The 23266-nt window shown below is 70.1% G+C and overlaps 1 protein-coding gene across 1 annotated transcript; it reads right to left on the reverse strand.

Annotated features, from left to right (window-relative positions):
• Window positions 1–597: 597 nt before the first annotated feature.
• Window positions 598–20898, reverse strand: AKT1 (AKT serine/threonine kinase 1). Its single transcript, XM_065906335.1, has 14 exons — window positions 20674–20898; window positions 17816–17953; window positions 8683–8811; window positions 6194–6305; window positions 5970–6117; window positions 5528–5659; window positions 5031–5096; window positions 3978–4046; window positions 3712–3837; window positions 3346–3474; window positions 3030–3244; window positions 2636–2723; window positions 1773–1875; window positions 598–1547 (listed from the first exon to the last, which is right to left on the reverse strand). The coding sequence occupies exons 2-14, from the start codon at window positions 17859–17861 to the stop codon at window positions 1468–1470; spliced, it is 1443 nt and encodes a 480-aa protein (XP_065762407.1). The 5' UTR covers window positions 17862–17953; window positions 20674–20898; the 3' UTR covers window positions 598–1467.
• Between the last annotated feature and the right edge of the window lie 2368 nt (window positions 20899–23266).

A 23266-nucleotide genomic window follows, 5' to 3' on the forward strand; every position in this document is an offset into this window, starting at 1 on the left:
CAGCCCGCGTGAACGTCCGGCCCACACCTTCGGGGCGGAGTCCACTAGAGGGGAGAGCCGAGGCCCCGCCCCTCCCCGCAGGTGCCGGATGGTCCCGCCCGGAGGCCGGCGCGGCGCGGCCAGCTTCTCTCTGCGCCCACCAGGTGGCGCCCGAGACTCGTCCCGCTGGGCCGCTTGGACACCCTGGGCCCCCTCCCAGCTGTCCCAGGCTTGCCGTGTGAGCCCCGGCAGGCTGTCCTCTGGGCCTCTCGGGCCCCAGGGCCTGGCGGTGGCTGGAGTGTCTGTCCTAGCCAGCAGTGGGCCCTGCAAGGTCTCGGTCCATCCTGATGGTCAGCTCTCTGCTGCATGGGTGGTGCTACTGGGCAGACAGCTGTGCAGTCTGGGTGGCCTGCTTGAGGTGTGGGGCTGGGGTGAAGCCGTGGGCACAGAGGCAGCCAAGGCATTCCGCCCGATCCCCCAGTGAATCCTACCAGAGGCGGATGGGGGACACCTTCCCTCACCAGTCATCCCCGGGCCTCCAGGCAGGATGCCTTGGGCGCAGGAAGGCCAGGTCCGCCCTGCGAGGGGGCCAGCCACCCAGCGAAACGAGCCACAGAGTTGAAAAGCAATTTTTATTGAAGAATTTGGAGGGAAAGTCTCATAATAGTAAAAATACTAAAGTTGAGTATAAAAAAACGCCTTGGTGCAGCGCAGCATCTGGCCAGGAGGCGTACTGGGTGCAGCGATGGCCCCTGCAGAGGGCGTCGGGTGGGGCCGGGGTGACAGCGGGAGTGAAGCTTCTAGAAGGACAAGTGCTACCGGGGGAGCCATCGGGGAGACGGTCCCAGTGGGAAAGGGGCGCAGGGAGGCTTTCTCCTGAGATCAGAAACCCCAGGACGCAAAGACAGCAACAGGTGGCACCCGGCCCCTCTATCTCGCCAGAGCCCCGGCCGGCCCGATCCTCGGGGCCGCCCTCCTGCAGCCTCCACTCAGTCCCTCCCCGAGCGAGAAGGGGGCCGGGCCAGCACCCCACAGTCAGACAGCTTCCAGGGCTGTGGGGCTGGGGGAGACGGAGGCAGCTGGGGACAGCTGGCCGGACGGACGGACGGAAGGGCCACGTGCAGGGCCCACGGGGACCCATGTGCACGCGGCTGCAGAAGTCCTCATTTTCCTACAGGAATCTAATTGTTCCGAAGGCCGAGGCCGCGTCTGGAGAACTGGATGAATAAATTAAGAGAAACCGCAGGACGTCTTCCTCCCGAGCTGGCTAGCAGGGGCACTCTGCCCCCAGTGCAGGCGGCCCTGCCCACAGCATGGGGCACCTCCCCATCCGTGTTGAAGGGCGGCATGGTTCCATCCAAACGCGTCCAGAAATAAAAAACATTAAATACAGATCCTCCATGCGAGGCTTCCTCCCAATCCTCCGAAGCGTCGTCTGGAGCACGTGGCTGCCCGTGGCGGTGTCCTGAGCTCGGCCCGGCGGGCCCCTCAGGCCGTGCCGCTGGCCGAGTAGGAGAACTGGGGGAAGTGGGGCCTCCGCTCGCTGTCCAGTCCCTCCATGCTGTCGTCTGTGGACAGGAGAGGCAGCTCAGCTCCCGGACACCAGGGAAACTGAGGCAGGCCCCGAGGGCTCACCTCCCAGACTCCACAACCAGCCTCAGTGACCCCCACCCCCACGATCCCGGGACCGGGGCACTGCGGCCCTGGTGCCCACCCTGCAGAGGGAGCCGCCCAATGAAACGCTGAACAGACTTTTGTTGCCTGGAGAGGTCGGCAGGGAGAGCTGCCCTCACCTTGGTCGGGTGGCGTGATGGTGATCATCTGGGCCGTGAACTCCTCGTCAAAATACCTGGTGTCTGTCTCAGACGTGACCTGAGGCTTGAAGGGCGGGTTGAGCTGCAGAAGGGGGGGGCGCAGGTTACCAGCCTTGCTCCGCACTGCCCGGCACACCTGGACCTGGACACAGCTCCCCACCCAGGAGACAAGCCTGTGGCCGGGGCTTCCCCTGCCTGGGTGCCCTGGGGGACCTCACCTGCGGGGCCACCCACCTCACTCCTGGCCCCGGGCATCAGAGTGGCCAGGCAGCGTCCAGCTGCAGGGGCCCACCACGACACAGGATTTGAGGGCACCTTTAAAGGGCCAGGCTCATGGGAGGGAGCAAGGGCCCCCGTGTGCTCCACCCTGGCCCGGGGTCAGGACTGCCTGGGAACTAGTAGCCACGAGCAGGCTGGGTCTTGGGTCAGGGTTGGCACCAGAGCCCTCAGGAGGCAGGACCCTGGCTGGCAAGGGGCAGGGTCGGGAAGCCCCGTTTCAGGGACAGAGGTCCAGCTGGCTGCGTGCAGCCTGCAGAGGAAGGGTGCGCTGCCAACAGGGTGGAAGTGGGCTTGAGGAGAGACACCTAGCATGCCTAGGGACCACCTTCCTGGGTCTGTGAGCCAAGCAGCCAGCACGGGCCAGGGCCTGGAGCTCCTGGGTCCCGCAGAGAGCAAAAAGCAGAGAACCACGTGTGCAGGAAGCATGCTGCCCCAATCCTCGAAAGCCTCCTCACGTGGATGGGGGTGTGGGCAGATTTGAGTGGGTGTGAGCAGGTGGGGGTCAGCAGGTGTGAGCAGGTGCAGGTGAGCAGGCGAGCTGGCTGGGGCGCAGCCCCACGCACCTTCTTCTCGTACACATCCTGCCACACGATGCTGGCGAAGAATCGGTGCTGCATGATCTCCTTGGCGTCCTCAGAGCCCCCGCCAAGCCTGAGGGGGAAACGGAGGCCAAGGTGACCGGTCATGCCTGCCGGGCCCGGGGCTCAGGCTGAGGCTGGCTGCCAGGCAGCAAATAACAAGAGCAGCCCCTTCCACGACAAAGTCCAGCAGGTGCAGGGCGCTAGGTGGGCAGGAGCTACCAGCCAGGCGGGGTCTTCCTGACCAGGTATGAGGGGCCGCCCTGCCTGGGCCAGCCCAGGCCAAGGACATCGCACACGACCACCGGCAAAGCTGGCTGGGCATTTCCCGGGGGTGTTGGGGGACAGGCAGCTGGAGGGCGGCTCGGGCGGGGCTCACCGCTGCTTGGGGTCCTTCTTGAGAAGCCCCGAGAGCAGGGACTTGGCCTCCGGGCTGAGTGTGCGCGGGAAGCGGATCTCCTCCATGAGGATGAGCTCGAAGAGCTTCTCGTGGTCCTGGTTGTAGAAGGGCAGGCGGCCGCACATCATCTCGTACATGACCACGCCCAGCCCCCACCAGTCCACCGCGCGGCCGTAGTCGTTGTCCTCCAGCACCTGGGGGTGCAGGGCACGGCTCAGAGGGCACAGGAGACATGAGGACCTGGGCCGCGAGAGGGGACGGGCGGGACCGGGGGCTAGGGCGCGGCAGTGCGCACCTCAGGGGCCAGGTACTCGGGGGTCCCGCAGAAAGTCTTCATGGTGGCGCCGTCCTTGATGCCCTCCTTGCACAGTCCAAAGTCGGTGATCTTGATGTGCCCGTCCTTGTCCAGCATGAGGTTCTCCAGCTGCGGAAGTGGGCCCCCAGCTCAGCCCGCCTCCCGACCACCTGGCGCCCCGGCGCCCCGCCTCCGCTCCCCTCCCCCTTCCCCAGCCCCGCCCTGACTCCCCTCTCCCTCCAGTCCGCTCCGTGCTCCCTGGCCCCGCCCCAGTTCGCCTCCCCACACCCAGGCCCCGCCCCCCGCTCCCGGCCCCGCCCCTGACCTCTTCCCAAGCCCCGCCCCCCTGTTCCCGGCCCCGCCCACCTTGAGGTCCCGGTACACCACGTTCTTCTCCGAGTGCAGGTAATCCAGGGCCGACACGATCTCCGCGCCGTAGAAGCGGGCCCGGTCCTCGGGAAACACCCGCTCCCGGGACAGGTGGAAGAAGAGCTGCGGGACGAGAAGCCTGAGCGCGGCCAGCGACCTCAGCCAGGGCCGCGGGGCGGAGTCCCTAACCTGTCGGGGAGTGGGGAGGGTGGCCCCCCGAACACCCGGGGCTCCGAGAGGGCCGCCCCGCGGCAGGGCCCTACCTCGCCCCCGTTGGCGTATTCCATGACGAAGCACAGGCGGTCGTGGGTCTGGAAGGAGTACTTCAGGGCCTGCAAGAGAAGCAGAGCTGGAACCCGGCCCTTGGCTGGGCAGGGTGGCTGCCCTGTGAGTGGGGGACCCCCAGCTGCCCCAGAGGCCACGCCCGAGGACCAGCAGCTGCAGGTCCAGTGACCACGTGGAGATTCCCCTGCAGGACACGACCCACTGCCCTCATGCATCAAACCACAGGCAGCCTCACTTCAAAAGAAAGGCTTCTGATGGGATGGCCCGCTGGCTCATGAAGATACAGACGGGAGACTCCCCCACACTCTGCTCCATCCCCCATCCCCAGGGAGAGCCAGCGGGCATCCGGAGGGAGGGCAAGGGCAAGTCCGGATCCCTGCAGGACTTGAGGTGGCCAGTACTCGACCCAATGGAGGGTGAAGGGTGTGACAAAGCCTGGTCTTTCCCTCACAATCCTCTGGCCAGACAAAGGGGAAGGGGAAAATGAAGCGGATGAGGCAAAGCCACACTCGTAAGTCTGGGATAAACACAAAGCCTGCTCTTAACGCCTAGCCTAAAGCTTCTCAGGGCAGAATGTCTTAGGGACCGCTCCTCAGCTCCCTCCCCTGGAGAGAGGAGAGAGGACACCGGACACCCGTGCTGAGCACAGTGGTCCCGGGGCTGGTTGCCTGACTGCTGACCTGGGAGCACAGCCAGTCAGGCCTGGTGAGGGCTGGGGGTTTTCCATACATCCTTCCTGGGCCGAGTTCCCCCAGGACAGGGACTGCCTGCCGTGAGCCTCCCAGGGGAAGCCCAGAAAGGCCGTGCAGAAGGGTGGGCATGGGGAGTGCGGCCTCCTGGGGTCTTAGCAGGACAGAAACTGGAGCCCCTGCCCACTCTGTGCACCCGCACGCCCCGCACCTAGCACCGCTGTCTGCCCCTCCCGCAGGCCCGCCCACCATCAGCCAAGCTCTGAGCCTGCCGGGCTGGCAGGGAGTATGGGCTGGGGTTCCCAGCGCTGCCGGGGGCCCAGGAGTACGGGGGGCACTCACCGTCAGGAACGGGTGCCGGGAGTTCTGGAGAACGCGGTTCTCCGTGAGCGTGTGGGCCACCTCGTCCTGGAAGACAGGCCTTGCTGAGCTGCCTGCCCAGCCCCGCCTGGCCCCCCACCCCCCTGCCCCATCTGGCCCCGCCTGGCCCCGCCCCCGGCCCGCCTGGCCCCCCACCCCCCCCGGCCCCGCCTGGCCCCGCCCCCGGCCCGCCTGGCCCCCCACCCCCCGGCCCGCCTGGCCCCGCCCCCGGCCCGCCTGGCCCCCCACCCCCCCGGCCCGCCTGGCCCCGCCCCCGGGCCCGCCTGGCCCCGCCCCCGGCCCGCGTGGCCCCCCACCCCCCCACCCCCCCGGCCCCGCCCCCGGGCCCGCCTGGCCCCGCCTGGCCCCGCCCCCGGCCCGCCTGGCCCCCCACCCCCCGGCCCGCGTGGCCCCGCCCCCGGCCCGCCTGGCCCCCCACCCCCCCGGCCCGCGTGGCCCCGCCCCGGCCCCGCCCCTACCTTAGCCACGATGACCTCTTTCTTCAGGATCTTCATGGCGTAGTAGCGGCCTGTGGCCTTCTCCTTCACCAGGATCACCTTCCCAAAGGTGCCTTTGCCCAGCAGCTTCAGGTACTCAAACTCATTCATGGTCTGAGGGCAGCGTGCGGGCACCAGGGTCAGGGGCAGCCGGTGACTGCTGGCGGCCCAACAGTGCTGAGGGGGGCCGCGGCCTCCGCGGGCAGCCTTGGGGCCGACCCAGTGAGGCTGGGGCAGTGGGGGGCGGTCCTTGGGAGTCCAGGGCTCAAGGGAGATTCAGGGCTGCGTGCCCCGATGGGAACCCTGGGGCCTGGGGGACGGGCTAACAGTACCCAGGCCTTCCTGGACCCAGCGTTTCTCCCCTGCTCCCGTGCAGGGGCTGGGGGTCCGTGACCGCAGGGCCCCGGGCAGGGCTGGGGCTCACCACGCGGTGCTTGGGCTTGGCCAGCGACACCTCCATCTCCTCGGCCCCCGAGCTCTCGCCGGGGGAGCCCGACCGGAAGTCCATCGTCTCCTCCTCCTGCCTCTTGAGCCCGTCGGCCACCGTCTGGATGGCGGTGGTCCACTCCTCCCTGTGGGACGCTCAGGTGAGGCCCCCGGCTCTGCCCGGGGCCCGGGGCCTCCCCGGCGCCGTGCCCACACTCCTACCGCTCCTCGGGCGTCTCCACGTGGAACGTGCGCTCGATGACTGTGGTCCACTGCAGGCAGCGGATAATGAAGGTGTTGGGCCGCGGCCGCTCCGTCTTCATCAACTGGCATTCTAGGGGCAGGAAGCGCCTGTCTGCACAGCGTCCTGGCCCCCCTGCCGCAGGCCAGACCTCTCCGAGCCTCAGTCTCCATCCCCGTACAAGGGGGCCAAAGCGCCCCTTCCAGCTGGGACCCTGCTGGAAGCTAGGCGGTGCCCCCGAGGGGGTGTCTGCGACTGGGCGGACCCATCGGCATGGTCTGTCCTTTGGTCTCTGAGCTCCCCAGCTGCCCAGGACGTGGCCCTCAACCAGTAGGAGGGTGGGGGGCCTGAGGACGGGCCAGCGGGGGGGAGGCCTCACGGGAGAGCAGCTCCCCAGCTTCCCGAGCAGGAACGTCCCACCGCTTTCCCAGCGGGCTCCCCGCCCTGTCTCAATGCAGGGCCAGGCCAGGGACGGAGGCTCGTAATCACTCACCCTCTGGAGCGGCTGCCTGTCCACCCCAGAGGCCACCTGGGCTGCAGCCTCCCCGCACTGCTGCCCAGACCCCCGCGTGCACGCAGAGGCAGAAAGAGGCTGGCGGACCTGGGAGTGCACACACATCTGGAGCACGCGTGCCCCAAACGCACTCACCTGCAGCAAAGGAGCTGTGGGTGTGCCCGGGGCCCAAAGAGGGGCTGGGTTCCAGCCCGGCCTGTGCGAGGCAGGAGGGGGCCTGGGGCCAGCGCAGGGGCCTCCGACATTCCAGTGTCTAGGCCCTGGCAACCGCGAGGGGCCCCGCCAGGAAGCAAGGAACAGTCTGCCAGGCTGGGGACCAGGGCGGGGGGCTGGGGGGGGAGGATGCTGGGGGCCCACGTCTGCCCGGGGCAGGAGAGGGAGGAAACCCTGTGCGGCAGCCTGCTGGGTCCGCACACCCCGCCTCCAGCTCGCTCAGCCCATCAGAGACCACCAGGAGTCCCCAGGACCCAGGTGGCTGACCCATCCAGGGCCTGACTTCTCACCCCCACCCCAGGAACCCCTCCCGAGTGAACAGCCCCTGCTGCAGAGGCCCCCGCGGAGCCACCCAGCCCCTCCCTGTCGGCTCTGCTCCGGAGCTCCTGCTCCTGCTGCCCTAAGGCCTGGCTCAAGGCCCCGCCCCACCTGCTGCTGGAAGCCCCTCTGGGTGATGCCCACCTCCCGTGTGTATCCTGACGGCCCCCACACTCCCCTGTGCTGGGTTCGGGGAACATTCCGAAGGACCTCCTCCCCCATGAGGTGGCAGCCGCCCCTTGGAGCATCCTCTCCAGGCCCGAAGCCCCCAGCCCAGCCCAGGGGTCCCCGTGGGGAGCCCAGACGCGTGGCCACGGGGCTGCCAGAACGGGTATCTGCCTCCTCCCCGCACCCTCCCCCACCGCTGTTCTACCTGCTTTGCTGAAGCCTGAGGGGCCTGGGAGGAGAGTTCAGGGCTCAGGGGAGCCAGGCCCTGGTAAAGCACCCCAGGAGCCCCCAGCCAGGGCCTCGTTGGAGGTAGGGCCTCTACTTCCCCCACTGGAAGCCCTGGGGTGGGGTGTGTCGGCCAGGCCTCCCCTGCAGCGCGGACGGGGCCAGGTACAGCAGCGGGGGGTGGTGGGGGGGCAGGACAACCAAGGGACCAGGCTGGCCCCCACCCGGGGATCCACAGGCGCAGAGGCTGGGGCATGGGCCACGGTGCTACACGCCCCCCCCATCCTGCACCAGAACCCCGGGCTGATGCGTGGTGGGGGAGCTGGCGGACCCCAGGCTCCCAGCAGGGAGGGTGGAGCCAGCCGGAGTGTGGGGGGCTTACAAGGGAGCCCGGGGTGGGACTGGGACTGCACTCTGCGACCCAACAGCAGGCGGGCGGGCCCCGGGGTCTGCCAGTTAACAAGTCATCACTCACCCACCCACCAGGCCTGTGTCCCGGGCCAGCCTGGGCACAGCACCCAGCGCTGAAGGCCCTGCCTGGCCACCCATCCTCACGCCTGGGTACCCCCAGCACAGGTAGGGTCATACCTGCCATCCCCCCGCAGGCACACAAGGCCACGGTGGCACTTGCTTCAGAAAACGTGCCCGTCCACTGAGCCTCCGGAGGCGCCCAGGCCAGCAGTGCCGCACCCACCCAGCCCGCGCCCCGCTGAGGTGGGCACACACGCCCACACGGGGCTGGGGCCTCTGAGAACCTGTGCCCGGCGGGCAGAGGTCCCCGAAGCTGGTGCGCGCCGGCCTGCCTCGGGTCCGGGCCTTGGGGAGAAGCCCTAGGAGGCCCGTCGGCGCCTCCGGGGCTGGTGGGGAGCACTCCACCCCCAACGAACCCCGGGCGTCGGCTCAGAGACCCCTGCAGCCAAAACCGGCCACTGTCGGTTCCCTAGGGCTGGCGGCCCAGATGCCGAGGCTGGGGGTGCCCACGAGGGGCTGCAGACGCGTGAGGACCCCTGCCGCCGGCCGCCACACACTTACGGGCCACGGAGAAGTTGTTGAGGGGCGACTCTCGCTGCTCCAGGTCCTGCGGCCGCTCCTTGTAGCCAATGAAGGTGCCATCATTCTTTAGGAGGAAGTAACGCGGCCTCCAGGTCTTGATGTACTCACCTGTGGATGCGGCAGACGGGCATGAGGCTGGGCCACGGGACCCGCACACCCTCTTCCCTGGGGTTGAGGGCCAGGCCAGGCATGGACCCCGATACCCGAGGGTGGAGGGCAGGCCAGGAGGGCAGGGCTTGCTATGGGAGAGCGCCCACCTCTGATGGAGAGCCCACCCTGGCCTGTGTTGGAAAGGGGTCCAGGTGGGCGCCTGGAGCTGATGGAGGCCGGCCTAGTCCTGAGAGCCCTCCAGGAGTCTGCGTGCAGCGCCGGGCGGCCGGCACCACACCCAGGCTTGCCGGGCAGACGCGAGCCCACCCTCAGCAGGCCCCCAGGGCGGGCACTCGGAGCAGAAGCCCCTGCCCGTGTGAGGACCCTCCTGCCATCCGGGGGGCCCAGCGCGCTGTCGTGAAGCCAGGCCCGGAAGGCCCTGCGTCCCACCCACGGGTCACCCAGGTCCCTGGGAAAGTTTCCCCCCAAGTTCTGCAGCATCAGCCGTACACGGGCGCTCGCGCCAGAGAACCAGAGCAGATGTCCTCTGTGACGTCCCAGCAACTGCCATTTTTCATACTGACACCCAGAAAAAACGTTTCATTTCCATTTTGCCGAGCAAGGAGTTTGAACGACAGCAGAGAACTTACTAATTAGGCGCCCACATTGGCAGAGGACCACCGGGCAGTGGAGGGGAGGGGGCCAGGCTTTCCTGGAGGCCGGGCAGGACCCAGACCCCCTCCCCTCGCCAGCTCCTCTGCCCCGGCCCACCCCCACCCCGGGCCTCTGGGGCATGCGAGGGGCTTGCAGCCGCTCCCCGCCCTCCCCCAGGGATCACAGGTGGGGGTCTCCTCCAGACCCAGACACTGCTGACCCGCCTGGGAGGGCCCAGGACGTGGCCGGTGACCTGCCCCCACCCCGGCAGTGTTTAGCAGGGTGCCCACCCAGTCCTGAGACCCACACCCCAGGGGAGGTGGCCGGCACGGTGCTTCCCGTCCCAGGGCTGGGGCCCCCTCGACAGCCTGTGCCAGCAATGGGGGAGGAGGGCGGGGGGGGGCCGAGCTGTCTGGGGGCCGCCCACCACCCGCCCGCCGCCCGCCCCACCCGCCTGCGTGCCAGTCTGGAGCTGTCGGCCCCTGATGGAGAGCCTCCCGTCCCGCCAGCTGCCGCTCCCCGGGACGCTAAGTGCGCGGAGAGAGCGATGTGCGCCACATCCGAGCAGCCCCCAGATCCATCTTCATTCACCAAATGCTGCCGCCCCCACCGCGCCCAGCATGGGCCCCCAGTGCTGCGCCCCATGCGGGCCGCCGGCAGGACGCCCCATGCCCCAGCCTGGGCCTCAGACCCCGCCGCGCCCCCAACCGTGGGCCCCGCCACCCCCTGCCCACTCTTCCCCCACAAGCCCACCGCCGGGGCCGCGTGGGCTCTGGGACCCGACGAGGGCGGGGCTGAGGGGGGGCAGGGGGCCAGGCAGCCCACAGTGGAGGCGACAGCCGGAGGAGGAGGCGACCTCTCCCCGCACCCGCCTCAGGCGCCCAGCAGCCGGCACACAGACCCCCGGAGCAGGGGCAGGAGCCCTGCTGCAGCGCGGGGATGGTGGGGGGAGGCCAGGGCCGAGGCTCGGAGACACACAGACCCCGTTCTACAGTCTCTGGGACGCTCCCGCCTGCTGACGTCCAGCCAGGCGGTCACTCGGGGGCCGCCAGCTGCGACCTGCATCTGAATGAGCTCGGCACAGACAGGACGCGGCGGGGCCGCTGGCCCAGGGCCTGGCCACGGCGCGCCGTCCTCTTGGCCGTGATACTTGGGGGCCGACGACGGTGGGGGGGACAGCAGGACAGACGCACACAGCCCGTGCTGGGGACAGACGGGGAAGCCCAGGGCGGGGCCCCCTTCTCTCCTGCCTGCCCAGGGCCTCCCAGTGTCCCCAAGTACGGTCTGCCAAGAGGGACCTTCCACCACGCCAGCTCATCCCCAGCTACAGGACCCCCAAGGAAGGGGGGTTCCTCTCCAGCATCGCTGGTCTCCCATAGCCGGGCCGGGGACGGACGCAGGCTGACGGCCAGCCCCCCACATCCCCCAGCACGTCTCCCAGTGTGAGTCTCAGCGTGCTGTGGGTCAGGGTGCCCGGCCGAGACCCGAGCTGTGGGCCCCGGGGACGCAGCGCGCAGCCTCCCAGTACCCAGGCCAGCTGCAGGCACACCCTCCCCTCGCCGGGGGTCTCGGCCCCTGTGAGCCCCACCCCGAGCCCCCCGCACAGGCCCCTGAGCGGTCCTGAGTCCCCAGCTCTCGGGAGATTGCTGGATGAACGCGCTGCCACGGCAGTGGTAGGTGGCAGGCAGCGGCTGGCAGGGGGCCAGGCGGCACCGCGCTGTTCCGCCAGAGCGGAGCGAGCCCCAGCAGGCCCGGGGAGCAGGCGCCAGCTGACGGCGGCCCCCGCACGGTGCCCCCGCCCCACACCCATCGGCCAGTGACAGCTACTGCGTGCCAGCCAGCTCGGCCCGCACCCGGTCACATACCCACATCCGCAGGCCCTGTCCCCCCGGCAGGACACCCAGCCACGGACGGTCAGCACACGCTGAGGGCCAGTGCCAGGGAGGGGGCGCAGCCCACCCCAGCGGGGCCAGGGCTGCCATGCAAACCACACCGCCGGCTCCTCGCTCCTGGGCACGCAGCACTCACGAGGTCCTCCTGGGTGCAGAATGGGCAGTTCGGAAGAGCGGAGAGGACGGGTGTCCAGCCCCAGCCCAGCAGAGGCGAGGGGGGGAAAGGCGCCCCCCCACATGAGCCCTGAGCCTTCCCCGGCGGCCCACAGGCAGAGAAGGGGTAGCCCCATGACCAGCCGCTCCCAGGGGAATCCGAGGCCCAAGGCAAGGGCTCTCGAGGTCACAGAGAGGCACCTTGGGGCCAGAGTCAAGGTCCCGCTGCCGGGCCGTTCCCGCTCCTGGACGCTGAGACGCTGTGAGGTCTCTGGTTCTGACACTGAGTGGGCAGGGCCCAAGGCGCACGGACTGCGGAGGAACGCGGGGAGGCAGGGCGGGAGACAGGGGTGCCGTCAGGGGGCACGCTGGGCCCCCCGGCACCGAGACAGAGAAAAAGGCCCTGGGGGCTGCCCTCTCGCTTCCCGCTGCCCCAGGGCAGCGCCAGCCTCGGGGCCTCTCGCCAACCATGACCCACCCCTGCCCTGCCTGCACGCCTGCCCGGCCTGGACGTCCACCCGCCAGGCCACCCTCTCCGAAAACCCCGCCTCCGCCCTGGGCACACACGTCACCCGCTGCATCGGCCAGAGAAAGTGGCCGCCCTGAGCCCCCCACCCCGGCTCCGTCCCGGGCCCTCTGCCGGGACACGGCGCCCCTGCCCAGCCCACCGCCCCGCCTCTCGTCTCCCCAGCCCCCAGCGGCCCGACGACCCTCACCCACGTCACCCGCCGAACGGCCACAGGGGCGTCTGGGGGCCTACGCTTTCGGGACGGGAGGAGGAAGGGCAGCCCGCAGGCCGGTCACTCCACAGCTTCCTCCCTCAGCTGCGGGCCTGTGGGTCACAGGCCCCGGCCCTCGGGCAGGGCCACCCAGAGTCACACGCGCGCACGTGCTGGGTTTCCAGAACATTTCCCTAGGGACACACCTCTCACCCCTGAGCCAAGAGCCCAGGATGGACCCAACCAAACCCAGGAAGCTGCCAGGCTCCCCGGGGCAGCAGAGGGGAGTGAACAGGCGGGCAGCATGGCTCCCGGGAGGCAGGTGGGGGGCAGCTGGGCCCACCCCGTGCCCACGGCCCCCGGCCCGCCGGCCCAGGTGCTCAGAGGGGGCGTCTAAGCAAGCCCAGCCTCCCCGCGGCCAAGGGGCTCCGAGCACCAACGCCCCCCGGAGAGAGCACCGCCCACATGGCAGAGAGGTCAGGGACCTGGGGGTGGGTCGGGGCCCCTGCCGCCTGGCCGCCCGCCCCCGACCGCTCCCCAGCGTGGAGCCCGTCGCAGCGGGCCAGCCGGGGGTGGCGGCAGGGCTGGGGCACGCGCCCCCTTTGTAGCCAGCAGACTGCACCCTCCTCGCGCCCGGCCACGCCCGCCCTGGCCCCGTCCCCTCCAAGCTCCTCAGAGCCCCTACTCAGGTTCCCCACGCACCCAACACCCCAGCCTGGGGCAGAGCAGCAGGCCCTCATGGCCAGAGGGCTCCTTTGAGAGGCCGGCCCCGTGTGGGGGCCCCGACCCTGTGGGAACCCGGCTGAGGCCTTGGGGCAAGCGGGCCCCGCGGGCAAAGCCCAGGATTCAGGGAGCTCAGCCCTGGGCGCACACCCAGAACCCCGGGGACCCCAGCCCACGGCCCCAGGGTTGGCAAGAGCGACGGCACACGTAACCAGCCCCCCCATCAACTCCAACATTCCTGAGACAGGAGTCTGCTATTTCTGACGGTTAGGGAGCCGCGTGACGCAGGCGGGAAGGCAGGGAAGGCGTGGCCGCATGGGGCGCACGCGGGCCAGAGCCCGGGGCCCTCTGCCAAGCGGCTGGGGGGCCAGGTCCGGGGGAGCCCGCCCGGGGGAGGCGCACAGGCACGCACCGAGTGCACCCACCCCGTGGGAGCAGTCACGCGAGGCTCCCGGGGTGGCTGCTGGCCGTGAGCCTGGCCGGGGGGACGACCCACCCCCACCACACTTCTAGGAACTGGCCTGACGCGACCCGGCCCAGCTGCCCCGAGGACCGCAGTGGGCAGGACGCCCTCCCGACCCTGTAGGGACACACGCTGTGCCCCAGGGCCCGGGCCCTCCCCGCCCGCCAGCGCAGGGCCAGGAAGCAGGCAGAGGCAGCGTCTGAGTCTAGGGACCCGGGGCGGAGGCGGGGATGACCCCCTACCCCCAGCGCAAGGACGCCCCAGCTTCCTCTTTTGTTGTTTGTTTTGAAGGGAAAATTCAGCCCGCTCACAAAACAGGAAACTCGGCCCCACACGGGCCGCGGGCCTCAGCCTCAGCCTCAGCCACACGCCCCGGCCCCGGGTCATCACCCGCAGGCTGGGGGCGCCCCTCCAGGAACGGCCCCGCCCAGGCGCCGGCTCCCACCCTTGGGGCTGGCCGTCTGCTCAGAGCGGCCCAAGGGGACCACCCGGGCCAAAGCCACGGCCCCCGCGGCGAGACCCGGAGGGAAGCTGGACGCGCCTCGCTGGGCCAGAGACACGGAGCCTGGGGGCCCAGCTCAGCCGGCTTTCCAGCCTGGGCGCGGCACAGGCAGCGGCCCCCCTCCCCTGGGGGTCCCGCGAGCCCCGTGTTCTGGCCAGCAGAACTGCGGCCTCCTCGAGGGGAGCTGGGCTGCACCCCCAGAGCCCCGCCCTGTGAGACGCTCAGGCCTGCGGTGGGTGGGAGGCTGTCGGCACGTGGGACCACCCTCTCTCCGGCCCAGAGCCAGAGGAGGGAGCCCGTGAAGCCCAGGGCGGGGGCCAGAAGCAGGAACCAGCCAGGCCCGGGGTGGGGCGGGGGAGGAGCCAGCGCAGCGCAGAAGCCCACTCCCCACCAGGAGGCCTGAGGCAGCTCAGTGAGCTGGCAAGGGCCTGGACCAGGGGAAGGTCCGGGCCAGCCACAGGCTGGGGTCGCGGCAGAGGCAGGCTTGAGGCGCCCCCGGGGCCAGCCCCCCCACCCCAAGCCCGAGGAACACGGGGCCCCACCAGGCGGACCTCACTGGGGGATTGGGGGGCCAGACCCAGGAAGGGCAGGGAACCCCGTGCCCCCAGGCTGGCTCTCCACCTGCCTCTCTGCCCCTGCCTGCCAGGCCGCGGCGTGGGGGCTCCTCCTGGACTGCAGACCAAGTCCGGGCAGACTGCCTCCTGGAAGAGGACTTGTTTTTTCAACGGTCCGCCTTGAAAACTCAGGACAATGCACATAAAAGACCCAATCTTTGCAAAGTGGCCTTTGTGAGCCACAGTGAGCCTACCATTCCCCAGCACCCGTGGCTGGAGCTGAGAAGCATCTGCCCGCCACTCGGGGCGTCCACCACGGCTGGGGGTGTCTGCCCGCCACTCGGGGCGTCCACCACGGCTGGGGGTGTCTGCCCGCCACTCGGGGCGTCCACCACGGCTGGGGGTGTCTGCCCGCCACTCGGGGTGTCCACCACGGCTGGGGGTGTCTGCCCGCCACTCGGGGCGTCCACCACGGCTGGGGGTGTCTGCCCGCCACTTGGGGCATCCCACTTTGCTCAGGAAGTCGGCCTGCCTCTGGGACACCCACTCGTACTCGGGACGTGCTGGTGTCTCTCGGGAGACCTGCCCACGGTCCCTGCAGCCCCAGTTGGCCCAGCCTTCGTCCTTCCCAGCCTCTAGCAGGTTGGCCGCATGCTCCCCGGGACGCCTGGGGACGCAGAGGCCCGGAGGCCACGCCTAGGAGCTGCAGGGCAGGGACGGACGCTGGCCGCCAGGCGGGCTCTCCTCTGCCTGCTCGGCTGCTCTGGGCCAGAACACGCGCTGTCAGCGATGCAGTCCCTGAAGGGCAGGGGAAGGAGCCAGGCCCGGGGGTCTGTCCTGCACGGACCCTGGCCGCCCACCCCTCAGCTCTCTGCTTGGTCCCTAAAGGGCCGCTGCCCTTTGCCCACCGGCCCGGGGCTGGACACAGGGCAGACAGCACAGTGGGCAGCGCAGGCCGGCAGCAGCCCCCGACCTCCGTAACAAGAGGCACGTGGGGCACGCGGGGGTCTGTGAGGAGCTGGAGGACAGTCAGAGCCCCCCACTCAGAATCAGGCCCCTGGCGGCGGGGCTGGGGTGGGGAAGGTGGAGCCCCCTGCCACTCCCAGCCCCGGGCCCCACTCCACAGAGCCGCCCCACGGGGGGCCTCGGCGTCCTCCTCCGGCCGGTCCTGAGAGGTGGGGACAGGGCGGGGGGAGGGAGGGCGCTGCAGGCGGGGGAGGCTTCTGGGACGGGGGGAGCACACAGGCGCGGCTGACAGCGCCCCCTTCCAGCCACTCCGAGGGGCTGGACGTGCACAGCCGGCCACCTGCCGACCCCCAGGAGGTAACCCCCCGGGACAGAAACACGAGTCCCCCGTGGCCTGAGAAGCCGCACCGCCACAGCCCTCCAGCCCCAAATCGGGGTTATCCTTGATGCCCCCACCCCGGCCGTGACCTCTGCCCCTTTTGCCCTTCCACCCCAAAGCGCAGCACACAGAAGAGCCCGTACTTGGGGGGAGAACAGATTTGTGGAAGACGCATGGACGTAGAGAACAAGACGGTGGTGACACAGGGGTCCCCCGGGGGCACTGGGGGGGCCGTGGGCATGGACCCGGGGCACCTCCTGTGTGGCACGGCCCCTCCTGGGCCACAGCGGCCAGAGCGCCCCGCCACACCACACACCGCCCGGTGGGCACGCGGGCCAGAGGCAGTGCAGACACAGGACCCATCAGGCCTGCGGCTGGCTGCGCTCACCCGGGGGCCAGGGGCCCGCCCCCCACTGCTCCCCCATACAGACCAGAACACCAAGGCCCGAGGACGCGACGCACCTGCCCATGGAGACGGACACGGTGATGGGGCGCTGCCTGGACACCCCCCGCCCCTCCAGAAGGCACACACCCTGAGGGGCCCCCTCAGACTCACCCAAGCAGTAGAGGGGCGCTTCTACCCGAACCGGGATGGCCAGTGGACCCCCAGGAGCTGGGCCGGGGGCCCTGGCAGCACTGACCCCGGACACCTCCCAGGTCAGTCCCTGGTCAGCCGACGAATGCTTGCCAAGGATTCAGAGGCCCTGGACCCCGGGATGTGTCTGTGCTGCCGCCAGGTGCAGAGGGCAAGACAGGGACCCAGGGCAGGCTCAGCCCTGCCCCCAAAGAGGGCGATGAGGTGAGGAGACAGGGCGGCACGTGCCGGGGGCCGGGGACCAGGAAAGGGTCAGCGCTGGCGGAGGGGACCCAGACGGCCGGCCGCTGCAGGAAGCCCTGGGGGGGGGGGGGGGGGGGGGGGGGGGGCGGGCTGGCCACGGACCACAGGCCCCTGCAGCCGCCCCACCTCCGTCCAGAGGCCGAGCACCGTGCCCCCAGCCACTGCCGGAGCGAGCTCTGAAAGCTCACGCTGACCACATCCGTGACCCCCGGCTTCGCGCCCCTGCGGCGCCCGGCGTCTCGTCTCCCCTGTGCTTCCCAGCCTGCTCTGCGGGGCAGCTCCCCGGGTGCCCACCTGTGCCGAGGTCCGCCTCCCGGCGGCCTGTGGGGTCCTGAGGTGGGGAGGGGACAGCGTCCTCGGAGGGCGTGCATGAGGAGTCGGGGGGCTAGTGGCTAGCTAGTGTGGAGTGGCCAGAGCTCTGGGAGGGAGCCGGTCTGCAGGAAGGGGAAGTTGGGGGAGCGGGTGGTGACTAGCCAACCCCCGGCCTGGAGCAGGAGAACATGACCTGCCCGGACGCCTCAGACACCTCGACATCAAGCCTGTCCAGCCCCCCGGCCGCATGCCCAGCCTCTCCGGGACAGAAGGCAGTGAGGCAGACAGGGCTGCAAGGTGAGGCGCCCGGGACCAAGCTCCAACCCACCGGCTTCCCGAGAGTCCCTCCCTGGGCACAGGGGCACATGGGCGAGCAGGGGGCAGGCGGGGCGGGGGGCAGGCCAGGCAGCCTGGCAGCACCAGCGCAAGTCCGCCCCACGCCGGGCCCCAGGCAGTGCGGAGCCCCCTCCTGCCCAGAGCCGGGCCAAGACTGGCCCTGGGCCAGGCCCGCCAGCCCTGCCCTGCCCTCAGGAGCCCTCGGGCAGTGCCCTGGGCCGCCAGCACGCCAGGCCTTGGATGGGCCCCAGTCCTCACTGCCTTCCAGGAAAGCGGGTGGTTCTCCCCGCCTGCAGCCTCGGCCAGGCGGCTGCACACCGGCCTGGGCTGTGTGTTCCCACCCGGGAGGCCCTGCGGGGCTTGTGTTCCCCAGGCCGCGGGGACGCTGGGCCCTGGAACCGCCCCTGGGCTGCTCCCAGAGCCCAGGGAGGCCCCGCAGGCCCGGCAGCCACAGCCCAGACCGCCCCCAGCCCCCGAGGAGCCACAGGCCCAGCTCGGGGCCCTCAGCCGGGCCGGCCCGCGGAAACTGACCTCGCTTGTGGAGCCAGCCCTCCTTCACGATGGCCACGTCGTTCATGCTGCTGCGGCTCCTGCGGGCCTACGCGGCCCAGACCTCACTCTCACACCTCTCAGCGGGGTCCGCCCCGCGCCCAGCGGGCCGCCGACAGCCTCTGGAAGAAGCAAAGGGAAGCATGAGGCGGAGCTGGGCCGGGGAACACTCCTTGGAGCTTCAGGTGCGCCCAAGAGAACCATGGCGCCCGGGGTCTCAGCCCAGGCGCACCCTCCCACATGACCTGTCCCCCTTAGCCTTCAAGCCGCCGCCGCCCCCCACACGGCCTTCCCACCCTGGCTCCAGATCCCAAGTCACTCACACGGCTCCCCGGGCCGGGCCTGCCCTCCCCCCCGCCCGGGCTGTAAGCCCCCCTGCCTCCACCCCTCCCGCACCCCGAAGCCCTCAGGGCTCACTGTCCCCCTCTCTGACCATCCCCACCTCCCCTGACCTTTGTACGAATGACTCCTGTCCCCAAAAGACCCCCCATGGTATATCCCAGCCTCCCTAACCTGCCGACCCACTGGTGGCCCCCTCTTCCAGGCAGTCCTCCTGACTGCTATCCCAGACTCCCTAACCTGCCAACCCAGTGGAGGCCCTCTCTTCCAGGCAGTCCCCCTGACTGCTTCGGCCCACACCGCCTGGTCTCCCCCGTCCCTTGGCGAGGGCGCCCAGGTCCCCCGTCCATGGTGCTCCTGCCCCGAGGCGGGGGTTCCCGAGCAGGACCCAGGCCTCCTCCTCTCTGCCCCAGACTGGAAAGGAGAGGAGTTCCAGCGTGGAGAAGGCAGGGCCAGGCGTGCAGGCGGCTGCTGCAGACGAGCCGGAGCCCTCCAGGGTTACACAAAACCCCTCACACACCCACCCCAAAGAAACCCCAGGCCCCTCCTAAACCTCAGCGCCCCCGCCGGCCTGAATCCGGTTCATTCATTCGGCCAACATGGACCAGGCATCTCTGGTTTTGCCAGGCTCGGCGCTGGGCACTGGGTACAAAGAGAGGTTCAGACGAGTCCTGTCTGTGAGGAGCACCCCGTCCAGGGTGGTTACAGACCCATAATTACAGCATTCAGGAGGCAACTAATCGGGGAGGGGGGACTGTACAAACACAGGGGCCGGCACCCGCCCTCCGGAGGCCCACCAGCGGCCTCCTCGTGAGCAGACACTTTGGCCATTGATCCTGTGTGGCCCACCCCGCTGCTCCCCTGCTGGACGAACTCCTAGGCACCCCTCAAAACCCAGTGCCCACATCACCAGTTCCGGGCATCCTGGGAAACAGCGTTCTCCCCATGAGCAGTCCTCCGCTACCCTTCCAGTCAGGCACTCATGAGGGCAGGTCTGAAAAGACTCCTCTCTGGGACCCTCAGACTGGGCAGAGACCCCTAAGTACCTCCGCCATGGTATATGCGTACATACACACTCTTCCTATACACACTACGTGCGTCTCCCACAGCCCACCTTACTGGGCTCCTGGAGAAAGCCGCTGTGCACTGTTCATCCTGGGCTAAACGCGGAAGGGCAGGGGACCCACTCACTGCTTTGCGCCTGATATAAGGACAGGGAAGCCGCTCTCCGGCCCCCTCAGTGGCGAGGAAGAGCGGAGGAGGGACCACCAGCAATGGGGCTCAGAGCCGGCCTGGCAGGCACGGGGGGCTCTGGTCACACTCCAGTGGGCGTGGCCTGGAGGCAGAGGGCTGGACTCAAAGACCTCTGGCCGGGCCCCCCACCCCCACGGGGCCAAGCGGGTCTGCTGCTGACAGGGCCAAACAGCTGTCGAGAGCCCCGCGTGTAAAAATATATCTGCGCACAACAGGGCGAGGTGCTTGTGCAGAGAGGTGTACGCCGAGCCGGGGCCTGGGCCGCCTCTGCCGGGCAGCGGCTCGGAGGGCACCTCTGCTTCTGCGGCTTCGGTCCTGCCAGCGCCTTCACCACGGAGCTGAATTACTGCTATGACTGTTCAAGTCACGACCTTCCAAAAAAATAACAATCTCTGCTCTGAAAGGCCCCCTCCCTTGGCATCAAAACAAGGGTTTGTGAACTAGACGTTCAGCTGGGGGGCAGGGGACCAAGCCCCACCAATGCACCCCACTCTTCACTTGGAGCAGGGGCCCAGGGCAGCCAGGAGTGGCCTGAGCAAGGTGGGAGGGGGCCAGGGGTGAACGTTGGGGGGGCTCCGCAGGCCACAGAGCACAGGCCCACAACCCCAGCTCTGCCGGGACCCAATCCCACCCACCAAGTTCACCAGCTGCCCCAGGAGCCCCCCAACCTGGGCCAGGAGCCCCAGCCTCTGGGATGGGTGGGCAGCGCTCCGGAACCCACCCAGCTCCGGGACCAGTCTCAGGTCCCAGGAAGGCGGCAGTCCTTTGTGGGAGGGCCTGGGCACCCAGCCACCGCGGACAACTTTTTGTCCACGGGAAAATGAAGTCCCTTCCAAGGGCCCACCCACAAACTTGAACGAGAGCCGGGTCGAGTCTTTTCCCCGGGCCCCGAGCACCCAGTGTGCGCCGGGCCCCGCTGGCCGGGCGCCCCGGGAGCCCTCGGCCGCCACGGACCCCCGGCCCCGGCCCCCCGGCGCGCGGCCGCACCCCTCCGCCCCGGCCCGGGCCTCGCCCGCCGGAGCCGCTTCCCCAAGGTCATGCGGGAGGCCGGGGCCGGAGGCCCGCCACCCCGCCGCCCGCCCGGCCCGCGCCCTCCCCGCCCAGGCCGCGCTCGGCCACTTCCTGCTCCCGCGCCACCATTCCGGCCGCGCGCGGCCCGCGCCCCGGCCCGGGCGGCCGCGAACAAAGCGGCCCGGCCGCGGGGAGGAAATCCGGGCCCCGGCGGCGGGCGGCGGGCGGGGACTCACCGGGCGCCGCGTCCGGAGAGAGCGCGGGCCTAGCCGGGCCGCGGCCTCCGGCGCCCGCTGCTCCGCATCTCCGCGGGCCGGCCGGCCGGGGCCGGGCTGGAGGCCGCGGCGGGCGCTGCTCGGGCGGGCCTCGCGCGCCGCCGGGCCCGGAGCTCGTGCGCGGCCGCCGGCTTGCTCCTCGGGATGCGCTGGCTGCGCGGCTGCGCTGGGCCGGCCGCCCGCCCGCCGCGCTCGGCCCCGCCGGCCCGCCCTCTCCCCGCCCCGCGCCCGCCCCGCCCGGCCGCCCGCCCACATCCGCCTCCGCCGCCCGGGGCGCCCCCTCCGCGGGGAGCGGGAGCGCGCGGCGGGAGGCCCTGGGGCCGGGCCGGGCCGCTGGCGGAGCCCGGCCTCTCCCGCCCCGCCCCGGGGACTGTGTCCGGGCCGCGGCCTCCCTGGCCTCAGTTTCCCAGTCTTGTCCGGCGAGCCTGCACTTCTCGGCCCAGCCCGCCCCGACCTTGTTAACAGGGCCGGCTTTCTGCCTCCCTCCGGCGGGAGCAGGGCTGCAGTGTGGGTTGGTCTGACTCTTAGAATATGCCCCAAGCTGGGAAGCCGGGGGCTCCAAGGCCACGGTGGGCCTAACAGACCCAGTCCAAGGCCCCTGCCTAGCGCAGGCCCCTTGGGTGGGGGTGGGGGGCGTGCAGGAGGCTGGCTGGAAGGTGGGCAGTCATCTGTCTATGGGCTGAAGGCTTGCTTGGGTCTGGCCCGGGCCGAGCCCTGGAGTGACATGGGGTCCGGGCCCTCATCCCTGGCGGGGGTCTTCCAGAAGCGCCCCTCCCCAGAAGGAACACACAGACATCTGGCAGCTACAAAAGTGAATAGGGAGCTCACGTGGGGACCAAGAGAAAAGAGGGCCACAGGGCCCAGGGGAGGGGCGTCATTCAGTACACCTGGCCTGGAGGTACAGACACCCAGAGGGGGTGCAAGAGGGCGGGCTCCCTCATGTCCCCGGGGGTCCCGGGCATGCGTGGGGCGCTGGGGGCCGGCGAAGGGGCCAGCAAGACACTGCAGACAACCCCCCACCGACCCCTCCCTGGGCCCTGCGGAGCACAAGCTCTTCCAACAGCTGCCCCTCCCCACCCCCAGGCCTCCAAGTCGACTGCAATCCCTTCGCTTAAGGAAGACTTGTGGGCTCCCTTCCTGGTGTTGGTGTGTATTTGGGGAGGAGGAAGACATTTTTGTTCTTCCTCCAGAATCAGAGTCTTAGCCCGGTTGGGAGGGGTGCGGTATAGACACTTCATCTGAGTTAGGGTAGAAGCAGCTGAGCACCCAGGACAGCGTCCACAGCTGTCCCTGGGGCTCCGTCCCTTCCTCTCGGGGCTGAAAGAGAAGGACGAGGGACACTCGCTCCTCCGACAGAGGTCGCAAACCTCTGGGCTTCTACCCTCGACACCCCCACCCTCCTGCCCCAGCCAGCTGTCCCAGTGTTGAATGTCCACCCCCAGGCCCCCGTCTGCCGGGGCCAGGGGAAAGACCTGACCGGTCTGGGCTGCTGGGGCGTCTGACAAGCACTTGCCCCCAAACCCTCCCCTTGAGCCCCCTCTGAGACCATCCTCCTGGCCCCCACCCACCATTCCCCCAGGAGGGCTTTCCTCCGCACCCACCCCCCATCGTGGGTTGGCAATGCCAAGGAGAAGGCAGGGAAGCCCTGGTGGCCTCGAGGGGGGCACTGGGGGCCCGGGAGGGCGCCCTCTCCTGGGTCCCGTGGTGACCCGCAGCCATCCTCGCCATCAGAAGACAGACAGCGCCTTGGCCAGGAGTGTCTCCGCGGTGGTCAGGCCTCCTCGGCCTGGCCCGTGTCCAGGCGGTGAGCCCCACAGCCCTTCCCTGCAGCATAGCTGGGAGCCGGCCCTGTGGCCAGAGCCTCTGCGGGCAGGCCAGCGCCCTCTGGCCTCCGGAGGGCAGGCAGAGCCCCTCTCCTCTAGAACACCTCCCGCCCGTCCCCCCACCAAGCCGAATGTCACTGCCCTGGCTGAGGCTGGGGCCACTCAGGAGCCCCTGAGGCAGATGTTGGCCACAAAAACTGCTGTACCGGCCTCCGGGGAGGGTGGCCACCTGCCCGTCCTAGAGCTAAGAGTCCTGCGGCCCTGTCACCTCCTGCAGCTGCCGGCCCTCAGGCAGGACTCAGGGGCCCGAGGCCCGGGCTGCCTGGTCTCCGCAGCAGCTGCAGGGCGGGGCCTCGAGGCAGCTCCCTGGCCAGATGGCCGCCTGGCTGGCTGAGTCCAGTGACGTTCGGCCCCCGCCGTTGCGACAGCCTCCTGCCGCCCCTGTGCCTCAGGCCTCACCGGCCACAGCGGGGACCCACAGGCCAGGCCCGCTGGCTGCCGCGTGCCCTCTCAGGTGGCCTGGGACGGCCCCTCCCAGGCCCGAAGGAGGCAGTAACCCAGGAAGACTGGAGAGCTTCGGGCCAGGAACACACAGAGGCCTCCCTCGCTGTCCCCCCCCGAGCGATGTCCGTCTTCCCCGAGCCACCCTACCCAGCACACCCCCGGCCCCTCGCCAGCCGCGGCCCCTGCTGCTGCATGGACCCCAGTCTGTGCCCCACGACCTCCGTCAG

This window comes from Muntiacus reevesi, chromosome 15, assembly GCF_963930625.1.
Source record: "Muntiacus reevesi chromosome 15, mMunRee1.1, whole genome shotgun sequence".
In the NCBI taxonomy this organism is placed as follows: Eukaryota; Metazoa; Chordata; class Mammalia; order Artiodactyla; family Cervidae; genus Muntiacus; species Muntiacus reevesi.

Coding starts and splice junctions, on each gene's coding strand:
- AKT1 (XM_065906335.1), bottom strand. CDS start 17,861: ATGAACGACGTGGCCATCGTGAAGGAGGGCTGGCTCCACAAGCGAG. Junction 4,047..5,030: donor CCCGGCACCCGTTCCTGACG/GTGAGTGCCCCC, acceptor CTTCTCTTGCAG/GCCCTGAAGTACTCCTTCCA. Junction 2,724..3,029: donor AAGAAGGACCCCAAGCAGCG/GTGAGCCCCGCC, acceptor TTTCCCCCTCAG/GCTTGGCGGGGGCTCTGAGG.